This window comes from Pseudophryne corroboree, chromosome 6, assembly GCF_028390025.1.
Source record: "Pseudophryne corroboree isolate aPseCor3 chromosome 6, aPseCor3.hap2, whole genome shotgun sequence".
Classification (NCBI taxonomy): Eukaryota; Metazoa; Chordata; class Amphibia; order Anura; family Myobatrachidae; genus Pseudophryne; species Pseudophryne corroboree.
The window spans coordinates 251,256,540-251,274,737 of NC_086449.1; the positions used below are offsets into that span (position 1 = coordinate 251,256,540).

Genomic DNA, 18,198 nt, shown 5'->3' on the forward strand with positions numbered 1-18,198 from the left:
GCAGCGGCGGTGGCGGGCGGGCAGAGGCTGTAAAGAAAACATTGTCTCCGACCAACATACCTGGACTCCCGTGGTGAGGCTCCGACGGGGCTTCTCTGTAAGCACCGGCCAGCCTTTCTGCAGGATGTCTGCTCTGGCTGTGAGGGTGCTCTTTTAAGTGAGGACCGACACGCCACAGCTGCTTGTAGCAGCTTCCACTATCCCTGACCCTGCCTTTTGGAAGGGGGAAAGGGATGTGGTGTGAAAAAAGAAAAAATATTACACACAAAAAAAAAAAAAAAAAATGTATATTCAAAATAATTGTGGACTAAGCCACACAAGCCTGTTGCTACTTGAGCACAGAAAAAACACTGGGGTACTCTAGGATATGGAGGGGTGGAGTGTTCTAAATTTAAATATTCAGTGCCCTGTTCCTGTGGAAGCCGTCCATATCCCAAGAGTACTCCAGTGACCCCTAGTGGATGAAAAAATAAATTTGTTTACCCCCCTCCCCCCAATAAGCCATCATAATCAAGCAGCAAGTCTGCGTCTTTGTTTTACCACGAACAGAAGGCAGCTTTAATTATTTTACCACTTCATTGTAGGTTCACATATTGGCCGTGTAACAAACCAAGTACTGAGGTCTACATACCATATATTAATATGCTTCTACTACATTGAACATATTCCTGAAACAGACAAAATAATGCGGCTTCACGGAAAAAAGTCATTTTATTAAATATTTGACTGGGTCCAGCGTGAATACAAAATGACAGGTTACTTCAATCACGGTGAAGTGGTTGTTCAGTTTTGAACTTGATTAGAATATGTATTTGAGAAAGCTGACTCAACCAATGCTAGGTCAGCATGCAGAGAAAGCGACAAGTTAAAAACAAGGGCCTGAACTTTGTGCAGGGTTAAGATAAAGTGGTATATTTATAATATGTACAGGAGGCAGGAAAACACAAAACAACTATGCTACTTGTCTATGATTAAAAGGAAAAGGCTGGAAACAATGCACAGCGAAAATACTTAGCATTGGGGGGCAAACAAAGCAATTTAGCCAAATGTTTTTGTTCAGGGACTGGGCAATGTATCATAATGTCATCATCCTCCATCTTTAGTCACACTGCGATCCACAGATGCTATTTAGGATCATCTTTTTTCTCTGTTGCCTTTTTCTGTTTCTCCTGCATTATTTGAGCATCTCTAGAAGAAAAACAAATAAAAATAGATTACAGTTAATATAAAGTACAGCAGATGAGCATATGGGGGAAAGTGTTGAGCACCAGTAATAGAGATAGTGGACAGCATTTCACTATCTCCATACATTCATAATTAAGACAAGCAACTTCAGCTTTAAAATCACATGGAAAATGTGCAGAGATCATGCAACTATGGGGGTAATTCAGAGTTGGTAGCAAACCAAAAAAGTTGGCAGTTGGGCAAAACCATGTGCACTGCAGTGGGGGCAATATAACGTGCAGACAGAATTTGATTGGTGTGTTATATTATTTCTGTGCAGGGTAAATAATGGTGCTTATTTTTACACTGCAATTTAGATTTCAGTTTGAACACCCCCCCCCCCCCAACCAAATCTAACTCTCTCTGCACGTTACATCTGCCCCAACTGCAGTGCACATGGTTTTGCCCAAATTGCTAACTCTGAATAACCTCCTATATTAGCAGTTACATTTACTTATACATGGGTCACTTCTCTATAAGCATCCTCCTGCACACCCTTCACTCAATCAGCAGTTCTTTCTTGATTTGCTACCTAACACATCCTTCAGTACGTATACTTCTGGCACATTTACCCTTCCACTGCCAGCAATACTCTGCCTCTGTCTGCTTTGCTCACTGTATACATTTTTCTTTGGTGGCAAACTCTAGGCACTAGCTCCAAACACACATCTACTCTGACGACATCCACATCTGCTATATTCACAAGCAGAACACTACCTAAAGGCCCTCATTCCGATTTGTTCGCACGGTAAAAATCTTCGCATCGCAGCGATTGTTCGCACTGCGACTGCGCCAAGTAAATTTGCTATGCAGTTAGGAATTTTACTCACGGCTTTTTCATCGTTCTGGAGATCGTAATGTGATTGACAGGAAATGGGTGTTACTGGGCGGAAACAGGCCGTTTTATGGGCGTGTGGGGAAAAACGCTACCGTTTCCGGAAAAAACGCAGGAGTGGCCGGAGAAACGGAGGAGTGTCTGGGCGAACGCTGGGTGTGTTTGTGACGTCAAACCAGGAACGACAAGCACTGAACTGATCGCAGATGCCGAGTAAGTCTGAAGCTACTCAGAAACTGCTACGAGGTGTGTAATCGCAATATTGCGAATACATCGTTCGCAATTTTAAGATGCTAAGATTCACTCCCAGTAGGCGGCGGCTTAGCATGAGCAAATCTGCTAAAATCCGCTTGCGAGCGAACAACTCAGAATGAGGGCCAAAATGTAACATGTTAAGAACACGCCTTACCTCCCTCATAGTTAACAAAACACAAGAAGCTTCCGGTCTCCCTAGACCTCTACCTGGTCACAAATGACCTCATCTCCTACGTTATTATGGTTTTGCTAGGGCCCCAAAGTCCAGAGGAGGAAATTCAACTGCTGGCAAATCCCTTCGCTGGGCTGATTCAGCACGACAATGCCCTGCTATATGGAAGCTTGATCTCACACTTAAGTGTTCGCAGCCCCACAGGGTATTGAGCACTTGTGTGAATCTGGCATTCGGGCAAAGGGTGCCATTGACGGCATTTAAACACCGCAGCAACAGCAATTTGCACCCTTTACCAGCAATTGGATTCCCCCATTAATGTTTACAGAAGAAAATTATATAATTGAGCAATGGTTTTCAAATTCATTCCTCAGATACCTCCAACAGGTCATGTCTTCAGGAGTCCTGTAATTGGGCACAGCTGTTTTTTTGGTCAGTAGTTATCTTACCTATTGCCACACACAGAAAGCATGAAAACACAACTTGTTAGGTGTTTGAGGATTGAGTGGAGAACCGCTGTTATACAAAATTATTTGGCCCTTTCTTCATGCATAGTGGCACTATCATGGTTAGATGAGAGGTCCATCAAAAAAATTGGTTTGCAGAGTTCATTCTGGGAGAAGTTTACTGACCTGCAGACACCTCAAAACCATTGGATTAACCGGAATGCCAACTGTATGCCAGGCCTTATTGCTCCAATGTCACTGCCCAACTTCACTTATATTCTTGCAGCTGAATAGATGCGAATATCCGCAGCCATGTTACAAAGGGGACCAACATTGTTTTAAATGTTCAAGGTTTTGGAACGCTCATTGAAAACATTGCACAGATATATGTGGACACCTGTACGTTTGGCCATATTGTGTATATTATAAGGCAGAATTCATTGCACCTAATAGAATTCACACACACCTATTTAATGTTATTCATGACTAACATCCTATGTACCGTTTCAAAGACGGTTACCAAAACCTGGGCATCGTGATTCAACATTCATCTCAGATTCTCATAACACTATAGGTCAGTTGTTCCTAACCCTCAAGATTTCCCCCAACAGATCATAATGCTCCGATTCAACCAGTATGACACCACTGCTGTTATTATTATTATCTTTAAAGACTAGTGTATGATAAGTATCAAAACATAAGTTTATACATATCCAAAAAAAATATGCTAGAAACACAATTTTCTGTATATACTGTAGCAAGACCTGCAAGCTGACATAAACAAAGGTAATCTTGAGGAAGGCAACTGCTTTTAATCACTGATGGCTATAAGTTAAAACAAGCCTAAAAAAGATTCCTGCAGAAAACTATTAAATATGCTTAATAGTCGATTTGTTACTACATAAACTTCTTAAAATGGACTCTGGAATTCCATTGACTCCAGTGAACTTCTGCCTTACCCAGTGTTATTTCATCAGACTATTACAAACAGTTAGTGCTTGCAGTGTTCCCTGGATCATGTCACCAACTGGGAAGCAATCCAGCACAGTTTCTGTTCTCCCTAAAATGATCCATGTAGTCTGGGGAATCATGTTATAAGACATCTATTTGACAACTATGGTAGTTGAAAGAACTGTCAAATGTCTCAAACAAGATTTGTGGGTACAAGCAGCCCTGTAATTATTCTGCACAACATTATGTACATACCTCTGCTTTCGTGCAGCAGCCGATAATCCATCATCCGCCTTTTTCTTGCTATCCTGACCCTTCTTAAGGTTTTTTGCCCGGGCAAGTTCACGCTGGTTTCCGCCTGGAGAATTATTGGGTTAGCGTCAATACACTTAAAATGCCTCAATGTCAGAGCCACAAAGAATCAATGGTGTTTAGAAGGTATACACATCACACTACTTGACATACATACATACATACATACATTATGGCCCAGAATAGTGCTTCTCAAACTCTAACAGTCCAGGGTTAAGGATATTCACACTTGAGCACAGTAGACATAATTAGTACCTCAGTCATTTTGATTTAATCTGTGATCAAGCATGGATATTCTTAAAACATTGTTCGTGTGTATTGAGAATCAAGTTTGAGAAGCACCTGTCTAGAGATTAATGCTCCAGGCACCTGTAATCCTATCCTGGTACGATTAGGCACTGGTATACGGTTACGTTTCTCTACAGGTCTAATTGTAATTGAAGTACAGACGCATCAAACCTTGGGAAAAAGATTCAGTGGAGAGCGATAAAGTACCAACTAATAATCAGCATTTAACTGCTATTTTACTGGCAGTTTTTGAAAAATGACAGAAGTGGATTAGTTGATACTATCTCTCAGAGCTTCGATAAAAAAAAAAAAAAAAAAAAAAAAAACATTCTGTGGGACAGATTTAAGTTCTTTTCAGATTAAAAAAAAAAACAAAAAAAAACAAAAAACCACCACTTCACATAGGATACACTCAGGTTTAGAACAGTATGTTGGTGGTTGTCAGAGGTAGTTTGAAATCTCAATTAAAAAGACACCTAGTGAAAAATAGGATTTTGGTTACCTACCGGTAAATCCTTTTCTCGTAGTCCATAGAGGATGCTGGGGTCCATATTAGTACAATGGGGTATAGACGGGTCCACCAGGAGCCATTGGCACTTTAAGAGTTTAATAGTGTGGGCTGGCTCCTCCCTCTATGCCACTCCTACCAGACTCAGTCTAGAAACTGTGCCCGAGGAGACGACAAACTTCGAGAGAAGGAATTACATAGACAGTGGCGAGATTCATACCAGCTCACACAACATGCAAATCCGGCCAACATGCCGGAAAAACTCAGCAACAGCTGAAAACCGTAAATAAAACGCAGAACTTACCTAGGAACCAGGTAGAACTGAACTATAAAACCAAAGCAGGAAGAGGTAGCACTGGGCGGGCACCCAGCATCCTCTACGGACTACGAGAAAAGGATTTACCGGTAGGTAACCAAAATCCTATTTTCTCTTGCGTCCTAGAGGATGCTGGGGTCCATATTAGTACCATGGGGATGTACCAAAGCTCCCAGTATGGGAAGGAGAGCGCAGAGGCTCCTGCAACACTGCTTGACCAAACTTGAAGTCATCAGAGGAGTATCGAACTTTTAAAACTTGGCAAACGTGTTCGACCCAGACCAAGTAGCTGCTCGGCAGAGTCGTACGGCCGAGGCACCCCAGGCAGCCGCCCAGGAAGAGCCCACTTTACGAGTAGAGTGGCCTTTACAGATTTCGGACACGGCAATCCTGCTGTGGAATAGGCAAGCTGGATAGTGAACCTGATCCAGCGCAAAATCGACTGCTTAGAAGCAGGACATCCAATTTTGTTGGGATGATAGAGGACAAACAGAGTCACTTTTCCTATGATGAGCCGTCCTCAGCACGTAGATCTTCAAAGTCCTCACCACATCCAAGGCCATTGAAGTAATTGAGGAGCCTCTGGCACCACAATAGGTTGGTTGATATGGAAAGCAGACAGAACTTTAGGTAGGAACTGTGAACGAGTCCTAAGTTCCGCCCTGTCCTCATGGAAGATCAGATAGGAGCTTTTACAAGATAAAGCCCCCAATGCCGACACGTGTCGTGCAGAAGCCAAGGCCAACAAGGTGACCGCCTTCCACGTGAGAAACTTGAGATCGGCCTCCTGTAGAGGCTCAAACAAAGCAGATTGCCGGAACTGCAACACCACATCAAGATCCCATGGTGCCGTAGGCGCCACAAAGGGAGGCTGGATGTGCAGAACCCCTTTCAAAAAGGTCTGAACCTCAGGAAGAACAGCCAATTGTTTTTGGAAGAAGATGGACAAAGCAGAGATCTGGACCTTGATGGAGCCCAATCTCAATCCCATATCCACACCTGCTTGCAGGAAAAGGAGAAAACGTCCAAGTTGAAACTCCAACGCCGGAAACTTCTTGGCCTCACACCAAGAAACATATTTCTTCCAAATGCGATGGTAATGTTTAGACATTACCCCCTTCCTGGCCTATATCAGGGTAGGAATGACCTCACTTGGGATACCTTTCCGAGCTAAGATCTGGCATTCAACCGCCATGCCGTCAAACGTAGCCGCGGTAAGTCTTGATAAGCGAACGGCCCCTGCAGGAGCAGATCCTCCCAAAGAGGTAAAAGCTGTGGATCTTCCAGCAGATCTGCGTACCAAGCCCTCCTTGGCCAGTCCGGAGCAATGAGGATTGCCAGAACCTTTGTTCTTCTCACGAGCTGAAGAACATTTAGTATCAGAGAAAGTGGAGGGAACACATTCACTGACTTGAACACCCAAGGTGTTACCCGTGCATCCACCGCCACTGCCTGTGGGTCTCTTGACCTGGAACAGTACCTCCGTAGCTTCTTGTTGAGGCGGGAGGCCATCATGTCTATGTAAGGAACCCCCCCACCAACTGGTTACCTCCTCGAACACCTATGGATGGAGGCCCCACTTCCCTGGATGGAGATGGTGTCTGCTGAGGAAGTCTGCTTCCCAGTTGTCTACTCCCAGAATGAAGATTGCAGACATCGCCACCGCGAGACTTTCTGCCCAGATGAGGATTTTGGACACCTGACATGGCAGCCCTGCTCTTCATTCCGCCTTGTCGGTTTATGTAGGCCACTGTGGTCATGTTGTCCGACTGCACCTGAACAGCCCGATCCTGTCGAAGGTATGCTGCCTGCAGAAGGGAGTGTTACACGGCCCAGAGTTCCAGGAGGTTTATTGTGGAGGAGTGATTCTTGATCCGACCATCGTCCCTGAAACGTTTCCCCCAGAGCGATTGCTCCCCAACCTCTTAGACTTGCATCTGTGGTTAAAAGGATCCAGTCTTGAATTCCGAACCTTTGCCCTTCCAGAAGGTGCGGAAGTTGCAGCCACCAGAGGAGTGAAATCCTGGCTTTCAGAGACAGGCGTATTCTCTTGTGCATGTGTAGGTGAGAGCCCAACCACTGGTCCAAGATGTCCAGCTGAAAAGGTTGAGCATGAAACCTGCCGTACTGCAGAGCCTCGTAGGCGGCAACCATCTTCCCCAGAAGGTGTATGCATTGATGAACCGATACCCGGGTAGGCTTTAGGACATCCTGGACCATTGTTTGAATCACCAACGCTTTCTCCACTGGGAGAAATACCCTCTGCACTTCCGTGTCGAGGATTATTCCCAGGAATGACAGCCGCCTTGTCGACTCCAGATGAGCCTTTGGAAGGTTCAGGATCCAACCGTGCTTCCTGAACAGCTGTGTTGTGAGCGCGATGGACCGCAACAACCTCTCCCTGGACGACGCCTTGATCAGGAGATCGTCCAGATATGGGATTATGTTCACCCCGTTTGCGGTGGAGAACCATCATCTCCGCCATCCCCTTGGTGAAGATCCTCGGTGCTGTGGAGAGATCAAACGGCAGCGCCTGGAACCGATAGTGATCGTCCATCAGCGCAAACCTGAGATACACTTTATGCAGCGCCCAAATGGGAATGTGGAGGTAAGCATCCTTGATGTCCAGAGACACCAGGAACTCCCCCTCCGTTAGTCCTGAGATGACAGCTCTCAGATTCCATCTTGAATTTGAACTCCCTGAGATAAGGGTTCAAAGACTAAGTTTAGAATAGGCCGTACCGAACCAACCGGTTTTGGTACCACAAAAAGGTTCGAATAATAACCATTGTTCCACTGCTGAAGAGGAACCAGAACAATGACCTCTAACACCACCGATTTTCTGATGGCCTCCAGAAGAATTGTCCTGTCTGCCAGCAGGGTGGCAAGCCTGACTTGAAGAAACGGTGAGGCGGGGGATCTTGAAACTCCAGTCTGTACCCCCTGGACACTATATCCAGGACCCAGTGGTCCAGACCAGACGCCGCCTAGACGTGGCTGAACTGCTGGAGTCTTGCCCCCACCTGACCCTCCTCCAGACCTAGCTGTCCACCATCATGCGGAGGACTTAGGGGTATCAGAAGCGGGCTTCTGGGTCTGGGGACCTGCGGGAGCCGGCTTCTGTCCTTTGGCACGACCACCTCTGAAGGTGGTGTTCGAAGGCTTATTCTTTCTAGGCCTCACGGGCCTAAAGGACTGCGACGTGGTAGATGAAAAAAGGCTTCTTCGTAGCCGATGCAGCTGAGGGGAGAAAAGGAGACTGCCACGGCTACCGCGGGTAAATCCACGCATCCAGCGCCTCCCCAAAGAGAGCCTGACCTTTGTATGGTAGGCCCTCCACACACTTCCTGGATTCCACGTCCGCAGACCAGTTGCGCAGCAGAGACCCCTGCAAGCCGAGACGGACATGGAGGAGATCCCCGCAGCCATGGAACCCAGGTTTTTCATGGAGGTGTGGTGCCTCTGGACTGGCTGAGCTGGGTGGCTTTAGTGTGGCATACCTTTACATTCTATTAACACTTTTCACTTATTCATTTTAACACTATTTCTCTATTTTAATTACATTTCATGTTTGTATCAACCTCTCTATAGCTTCCGCTTCCTAAATACCAATTTATTAACACTATAGTTTTTTCACTGGTATGCTACGCTGGGCTTTCTGGCTTATGCTGGTGTTTTGGGGTGCCACGCCCTGCACCTAGATATAGTGCTAGGGACCCCAAATATACAAAGACGTCTTGATGCGGCTTTGGGGCTTAACCACACGTTTGCGCAAATATGTGTAAAGAAGATCTCTGAATTCTATTATTATGTGGGATTTATATCTGGTTACTGTTCAATAATGAGAATATCCCACTGATAGGTACTTATTTAAGCGAGGAAGTAGTCTGTGACCGATTACAACATTTAAAGATTAATAAATCACCAGGGCCCGATGGTATTCACCCAAGGGTTCTAATGGAGCTTCACTCTGAACTGGCAAAACCGCTATTTCGGATCTTTAAGGATTCAGTTATATCAGGTATGGTTCCCAAAGACTGGCGTATAGCGGAAGTAGTGCCTATATTCAAAAAGGGAAGTAAAGCTGAACCAGGCAGTTATAGACCAGTTAGTCTTACATCTATAGTGGGGAAAGTATTGGAAGGTATTCTAAGATTGTATTCAGAAGTTCCTTGAAGTCAATAAGGTCATTAAAAGGAATCAACATGGGTTTATGAAGGACAGATCCTGTCAAACCAACTTACTTGGCTTTTATGAAACAGTAAGCACAAACCTAGATCAGGGTAAAGACGTGGATGTAATCTTTTTAGACTTTGCCAAAACGGTCGATACTGTACCACACATGAGATTTATCTACAAGCTACAAGAATCAGGGCTAGGAAGCACAATATGCACTTGGGTCAAAAACTGGTTAGATAATAGGGAGCAGCGCGTTGTGGTTAATGGATCTTTTTCAACTTGGACTGAAGTGCTAAGTGGTGTGCCGCAAGGCTCAGTATTAGGGCTGCTATTGTTCAATATTTTCATTAACGACCTAACAGAAGGTCTAGAGAGCATGGTGTAAATTTTTGCAGATGATACCAAATTGTGTAAGGCTATAAATACAGAGGAGGATGCAGAGTCTCTTCAGAACGACTTCGTTAAATTAGAAGCATGGGCAGCCAAATGGAGAATGCGCTTCAACACAGACAAGTGTAAGGTAATGCACTGTGGTAACAAGAACAAAAATTACACCTACCTACTAAATGCGGTAAAATTAGGGGATTCTGTACTGGAAAAGGACTTAGGTGTCCTCATAGATAGCAAACTAAGCAGTAGTACCCAAAGTAGGACTGCAGCAAAGAAGACTAATAAGATATTAGCATGCATAAAACGGGGTGCTGATGCTAGGGACGAGAGTATTATACTCCCGTTATATAAATCACTAGTGAGGCCACACCTTGAATACTGTGTACAATCCTGGGCACCGTACTACAAAAAGGATATCCTGGAGCTTGAAAACGTACAGAGGAGGGCGGCCAAACTAATTAAGGGCATGGAGACGATGGAATACAAGGAAAGGCTTGAAAGACTAGGCATGTTTACATTGGAAAAGCGGAGACTAAGAGGGGATATGATCAACATCTACAAATATATAAGGGGACAATACACAGAGCTTGCACGGGACCTGTTTTTGGTTAGATCAACACAGAGGACTCGTGGACACTCGCTCAGGTTAGAGGAGAGGAGATTCCGCACAATACGGCGTAAAGGCTTTTTCACGGTAAGGACAATACGTGTTTGGAATTCCCTGCCTGAGGGAGTTGTAATGGCAGAATCTGTCAACACCTTTAAGAATGGGTTAGATAAATTCCTAATGGATAAGGATATCCAGGGGTAAGGTGCAAAGTCTTGCATTATAGTTACTATAAATAGGGATAAAATGCAACGGCTGACAGCAGCATCAGTCAGAAATTTTTGTCAAATCATCATGCATAGGAGACCACAAATAGGTTGAACTCTATGGACAATTGTCTTTTTTCAACCTCAGATACTATGTTACTATGTTATCATTCAGGGTGCTGGGGGAAACCAAATGCCTTTTTTTCTTTCATGGAATCCATCAATAACCCTGCAGAATCCTGAATATTACGTAAAAATAAATCAACGTCACCTTTGTCCTGCGTAGTTGATTCCTCCTGCAGAGTGATTGACCACCTGGCAATATCGTTAGCAATCCAAGCACAGGCTATAGTAGGCCGCAATATAGCCCCTGAAGCCGTGTAAATGGATTTCAGCGTAGCATCCACCTTGCGATCTGCCGGGTCCTTTAACGCGGTAGATCCCGGGACTGGTAATACCACCTGTTTGGACAGCCTGGAGACAGAGGCATCGACCATCGGTGGGGACTCCCATCTCTTCCTATCTTCCTCTGGGAAGGGAAAAGCCACCAAGACTCTCTTGGGAATCTGGAATTAATTCTCTGGATGCCGGGAAGGTGAGGGGGGGCTTCTTACTATCTGTAACAAAGGCCTCCTCCACCTGTTCCGGAGCGGTGTCCAAAATGTGTAAAACATCCTTAACAGCCTCAATCATCAACTGCACCCCCTTGGCAAGTGATGCCGTCCCCCTCAACACATCCCCATCACCGTCTGCAGCATCAGAGTCGGTGTCTGTGTCATCCTGCATAATTGCAAGTGCATGTTTGTGAGAATGTACCGCAGGGGACCCCGAGGAGGCAGTATCAGACCATACAACCATAGAGGACTGGAGGATCCGAGTGGCATGCTCAGTCCTAGCAACCCTATCGGAAATCTGAGAAATAGTCCCCCTCAGAGAGACTAACCATTCTGGCTTTCTAGCTGGGATCTGTACTAAAACAGTGCAATCCTGATTACATGGAATGGAGTCTGCCTGGGAAGACAAATCCTCTGCAGCATATGAAACAGTGTCCCTAGACATATTGTCACACACCCTCAAACACACAAGGTATTATGTAGACACAGTTCCCCCCCCAAGAATGGCAGAGAGACAGATTGGAGCCAACCCACACACAGCGCTATTAGAGGTATAGGGAGTCCCTAACCAGCTCTGACTGTGTCCCTTAATAGGTGACACAGCCTAAATACAGCCCCCCTCCTTTCTACAACCCCCTGGTACCGTACTGATAGCTGGAGATTGCTCTGGAGAGACCTGGATCTACTTGGTAGTGAGTGCAGTCAGGAAAAAATAAGATTTTACTCACCGGTAAATCTATTTCTCGTAGTCCGTAGTGGATGCTGGGACTCCATAAGGACCATGGGGATTAGCGGCTCCGCAGGAGACTGGGCACAACTAAAGAAAGCTTTAGGACTACCTGGTGTGCACTGGCTCCTCCCACTAAGACCCTCCTCCAGACCTCAGTTAGGATACTGTGCCCGGAAGAGCTGACACAATAAGGAAGGATTTTGAATCCCGGGTAAGACTCATACCAGCCATACCGTATAACTCGTGATACTATACCCAGTTAACAGTATGAAATATAACTGAGCCTCTCAACAGATGGCTCAACAATAACCCTTTAGTTAGGCAATAACTATAAACAAGTATTGCAGACAATCCGCACTTGGGATGGGCGCCCAGCATCCACTACGGACTACGAGAAATAGATTTACCGGTGAGTAAAATCTTATTTTCTCTGACGTCCTAAGTGGATGCTGGGACTCCGTAAGGACCATGGGGATTATACCAAAGCTCCCAAACGGGTGGGAGAGTGCGGATGACTCTGCAGCACCGAATGAGCAAACTCTAGGTCCTCCTCAGCCAGGGTATCAAACTTGTAGACTCTTACAAAAATGTTTTAACCCGACCAAGTAACAGCTCGGCAAAGTTGTAAAGCCGAGACCCCTCGGACAGCCGCCCAAGAAGAGCCCACTTTTCTCGTGGAATGGGCTTTTACAGAATTAGGGTGCGGCAGTCCAGCCGCAGAATGTGCAAGTTGAATCGTGCTACAGATCCAGCGAGCAATCGTCTGCTTAGAAGCAGGAGCACCCAGCTTGTTGGGTGCATACAGGAGAAATAGCGAGTCAGTTTTCCTGACTCCAGCTGTCCTGGAAACATATACTTTTCAGGGCCCTGACTACATCCAGTAACTTGGAATCCTCCAAGTCCCAAGTAGCCGCAGGCGCCACAATAGGTTGGTTCACATTAAAAAATTATACCACCTTAGGAAGGAATTGGGAACGAGTCCTCAATTCCGCCTTATCCATATAAAATACAGATAAGGGCTTTTGTATGACAAAGCCGCCAATTCTGATACACGCCTGGCTGACGCCAAGGCCCACAGAATGACCACTTTCCACGTGAGGTATTATAGCTCCACGGATTTAAGTGGCTCAACCCAATGCGACTTCAGGAAATCCAACACCACGTTGAGATCCCACGGTGCCACTGGAGGCACAAACGGGGGCTGACTATGCAGCACTCCCTTAACAAAAGTCTGAACTTCAGGCAGTGAAGCCAGTTCAATTTTGGAAGAAAATCGATAGAGCCGAAATCTAGACCTTAATGGAACCCAATTTTAGGCCCATAGTCACCCGACTGTAGGAAGTGCAGAAATCGACCAAGCTGAAATTTCTCCTTTGGGGCCTTCCTGGCCTCACAGTACGCAACATATTTCCGCCATATGCGGTGATAATGGTTTGCGTTCACTTCTTTCCTAGCTTTAAATAGCGTAGGGATAACTTCCTCCGGAATTCCCTTTTCCTTCAGGATCCGGCGTTCAACCGCCATGCCGTCAACGCAGCCGCGGTACGTCTTGCAACAGACAGGCCCCCTGCTGCAGCAGGTCCTGTCTGAGCGGCAGAGGCCATGGGTCCTCTGAGATCAATTCTTGGAGTTCTGGTTACCAAGCTCTTCTTGGCCAACCCGGAACAATGAGTATAGTTCTTACTCCTCTCTTTCTTATTATTCTAATTACCCTGGGTAAGAGGCAGAGAAGGGAACACATACACCGGCTGGTACACCCACGGTGTTACCAGAGCGTCCACAGCTATCGCCTGAGGGTCCTTGACCTGGCGCAATATCTTTGTAACTTTTAGTGGAGGCGGGACGCCATCATGTCCACCTGTGGCCTTTCCCAACGGTGTACAATCATTTGGAAGACTTCTGGATGAAGTCCCCACTCTCCCGGGTGGAGGTTTCTTAGTTGTCCACTCCGGGAATGAACACTGCTGACAGTGCTAACACATGATTTTCCGCCCATCGGAGAATCCTTGTGGCTTCTGCCATCGCCATCCTGCTTCTTGTGCCGCCCTGTCTGTTTACATGAGCGACCGCCGTGATGTTGTCTGACTGGATCAGCAGCGGCCGGTGTTGAAGCAGGGGTCTAGCCTGACTTAGGGCATTGTAAATGGCCCTCAGTTCCAGAATATTTATGTGTAGGGAAGTCTCCTGACTTTTCCATAGCCTTGGAAGTTCCTTCCCTGTGTGACTGCCCCCCAGCCTCGAAGGCTGGCATCCGTGGTCACCAGGACCCAGTCCTGTATGCCGAATCTGCGGCCCCCTAGAAGATGAGCACTCTGCAGCCACCACAACAGCGACACCCTGACCCTTGGAGACAGGGTTATCCGCCGATGCATCTGAAGATGCGACCCGGACCACTTGGCCAACAGATCCCACTGGAAAATCCTTGCATGGGACCTGGCGAATGGAATTTCTTCGTAAGAAGCTACCATCTTTCCCAGGGCTCGCGTGCATTGATGCACCGACACCTGTATACGTATTAGGAGGTCTCTGTCTAGAGACAACAACTCCTTGGACTTCTCCTCCGGGAGAAACCCTTTTTATCCTGTTCTGTGTCCAGAACCATACCCAGGAACAGTAGACGCGTCGTAGGAACCAGCTGCGACTTTGGAATATTCAGAATCCAGCCGTGCTGTTGTAGCACTTCCCGAGATAGTGCTACTCCGACGAACAACTGCTCCCTGGACCTTGTCTTTATAAGGAGATCGTCCAAGTACGGGATAATTATTTCGGCCATTACCTTGGTAAATACCTCGGTGCCGGGGACAGACCAACGGCAACGTCTGGAATTGGTAATGACAATCCTGTACCACAATATTGAGGTACTCCTGGTGAAGAGGGTAAATAGGGACATGCAGGTAATCATCCTTGATGTCCAGTGATACCATGAAATTCTCCAGGCTTGCAATAATCGCCCTGAGCGATTCCATTTTGAACTTGAACCTTCGTATATAAGTGTTCAAGGTTTTCAATTTTAGAATGGGTCTCACCGAACCGTCTGGTTTCGGTACCACAACATTTTGGAATAGTAACCCCGGCCTTGTTGAAGGAGGGGTACCTTGCTTTCACCTGCTGGAAGTACAGCTTGTGAATTGCTGCCAGTACTACCTTTCTCCGAGGGCAGCCGGCAAGGATGATGTGAGGTAACGGCGAGGGGGAGTCGCCTCGAACTTCAGCCTGTATCCCTGTGATACTATTTGCAGAACCTAGAGATCCACCTGTGGGCAAGCCCACTGGTCCCTGAAGTTCCCGAGACGCGCCCCTACCGCACCTGTCTCCACCTGTGGAGCCCCAGTGTCATGCGGTGGACTCAGAGGAAGCGGGGGAAGATTTTTGATCCTGGGAACTGGCTGCTGGTGCAGCTTTTTTCCTTCTTCCCTTGTCTCTGTGCAGAAAGGAAGCGCCTTTGACCCGCTTGCTTTTCTGAAGCCGAAAGGACTGTACCTGAAAATACGGTGCTTTCTTAGGCTGTGAGGAAACCGGAGGTAAAAAATTTTCTTCCCAGCTGTTGCTGTGGATACGAGGTCCCAGAGACCATCCCCAAACAATTCCTCACCCTTATAAGGCAGAATCTCCATGTGCCTTTTACAGGCAGCATCACCTGTCCACTGCCGGGTTTCTAATACCCTCCTGGCAGAATGGACATTGCATTAATTCTGGATGCCAGCCGGCAAATATCCCTCTGTGCATCCTTTATATATAAGACAACGTCTTAAATATGCTCAATGTTAGCAAAATATTATCCCTGTCTTAGCGTGTTAATATTATCTGACAGGGTATCAGACCACGCTGCAGCAGCCCTATTTATGCTGAGGCAATTGCAGGTCTCAGTATATGACCTGAGTGTGTAAATACAGACTTCAGGATCGCCTCCTGCTTTTTATCAGCAGGTTCCTTCAAGGTGGCCGTATCCTAAGACGGCAGTGCCACCTTTTGACAAACGTGTGAGCGCCTTATCCACCCTAAGGGATATCTCCCAACGTGACCTATCCTCTGGCGGGAAAGGGTACGCCATCAGTAACTTTTTAGAAATTACCAGTTTCTTATCGGGGGAACCCACGCTTCTTTACACACTTCATTCATTCATTCATCTGATGGGGGAACAAAACACTGGCTGCTTTTTCTCCCCAAAAATAAAACCCCTTTTATGTGGTACTTGGGTTCATGTCAGAAAATGCGTAACACATTTTTCATTGCCGAGATCATGTAACGGATGTTCCTAGTGGATTGTGTATATGTCTCAACCTCGTCGCCACTGGAGTCAGACTCCATGTCGACATCTGTGTCTGCCATCTGAGGTAACGGGCATTTTTTGAGCCCCTGATGGCCTTTGAGACGCCTGGGCAGGCGCGGGCTGAGAAGCCGGCTGTCCCACAGCTGTTACGTCATCCAGCCTTTTATGTAAGGAGTTGACACTGTCGGTTAATACCTTCCACCTATCCATCCACTCTGGTGTCGGCCCCACAGGGGGCGACATCCCATTTATCGGCCTCTGCTCCGCCTCCACGTAACCTTCATCATCCAACATGTCGACACAGCCGTACCGACACACCGCACACACACAGGGAATGCTCTGACTGAGGACAGGACCCCACAAAGTCCTTTGGGGAGACAGAGAGAGAGTATGCCAGCACACACCAGAGTGCTATATAATGCAGGGATTAACACTATAACAGTGATTTTTCCCCAAATAGCTGCTTGTATACATATATTGCGCCTAAATTTAGTGCCCCCCCTCTCTTTTTAACCCTTTGAGCCTGAAAACTACAGGGGAGAGCCTGGGGAGCTGTCTTCCAGCTGCACTGTGAAGAGAAAATGGCGCCAGTGTGCTGAGGGAGAAGCCCCGCCACTTTTTCAACTGACTTTCTCCCGCTTTTTCTGGAATACTGGCAGGGGTAATTTTACATCTATATAGCCTCTAGGACTATATATGATGTAGATTTGCCAGCCAAGGTGTCATATTGCCCTCAGGGCGCCCCCCCCCCAGCGCCCTGCACCCATCAGTGACCGGAGTGTGAGGTGTACATGAGGAGCAATGGCGCACAGCTGCAGTGCTGTGCGCTACCTTGGTGAAGACCGAAGTCTTCTGCCGCCGATTTTCCGGACCTTCTTCGTGCTTCTGGCTCTGTAAGGGGGACGGCGGCGCGGCTCCGGGAACGAACCCCAAGGTCGGGTCCTGCGGTCGATCCCTCTGGAGCTAATGGTGTCCAGTAGCCTAAGAAGCCCAAACTACCACCTGTTAGGTAGGTTCGCTTCTTCTCCCCTTAGTCCCTCGCTGCAGTGAGTCTGTTGCCAGCAGATCTCACTGTAAAATAAAAAACCTAAATATACTTTCTTTCTAGGAGCTCAGGAGAGCCCCTAGTGTGCATCCAGCTCAGCCGGGCACAAGAATCTAACTGAGGTCTGGAGGAGGGTCTTAGTGGGAGGAGCCAGTGCACACCAGGTAGTCCTAAAGCTTTCTTTAGTTGTGCCCAGTCTCCTGCGGAGCCGCTAATCCCCATGGTCCTTATGGAGTCCCAGCATCCACTTAGGACGTCAGAGAAATGGCGCTGAACGCTGCTGGGTCCGCTCTGAGAAGCTCCGCCCCCCCAATGACGCTGTCTTCCCGCTCTTTGAAAGATTATACTGGCCGGAGGATTTGTGCTGGCCTGGATCCGCAGACCCCGACAGGCTTGAAGTGGACAGTGTAGGGTCCGGAGCTGGCCCAGGGCGCCCCTTCCAGCGCCGCGCCGCAGTACCGCTGAGCCTTCCAGGAGCGCAGTTAAGACCGCGCTCCTACCCTCTAGCCGCCCTGTTCATGCTGTCCCCCCGCTTGCAAGGGGGGGGGACAGTGACTCACTCGCCACACTTCAGCTCCCTGAGGGGGTGGCGGCTGGCTGCTGGGGCGAGCGTTCCCCTGAGGCGGGGTGCGATCGGACCCCTCTGGAGCTCAATTTCCAGTCAGCGGGAGCAGTGGCTCAAGACCCCGCAGGGCGGACACTGCCCCCCCCCCCTCAGTCCCTCGCTGCAGGGAGGCTGTCGCCAGCAGCCTCCCTGTAAAATAAACTCTGAAAAGAAAGAAATAACTTTTCTAAGAGAACTCTGTAGAGCTCCCCTAGCTGTGACCGGCTCCTCCGGGCACATTTTCTA

At 47.3% G+C, this 18,198-nt stretch overlaps 1 protein-coding gene across 1 annotated transcript in view; it reads right to left on the minus strand.

The window, feature by feature from the left end:
* Positions 1-692: 692 nt before the first annotated feature.
* The window catches only part of SERF2 (small EDRK-rich factor 2), a 37,937-nt gene continuing 20,431 nt past the window's right edge, over positions 693-18,198 (minus strand). The window contains exons 2-3 of the mRNA XM_063925872.1: positions 4,139-4,241; positions 693-1,188 (exon numbers count right to left, since the gene is read on the minus strand). Of these exons, the coding sequence (XP_063781942.1) occupies positions 1,125-1,188; positions 4,139-4,241 (167 nt within the window). The 3' untranslated portion in view covers positions 693-1,124. The remainder of the gene's footprint in view (positions 1,189-4,138; positions 4,242-18,198) is intronic.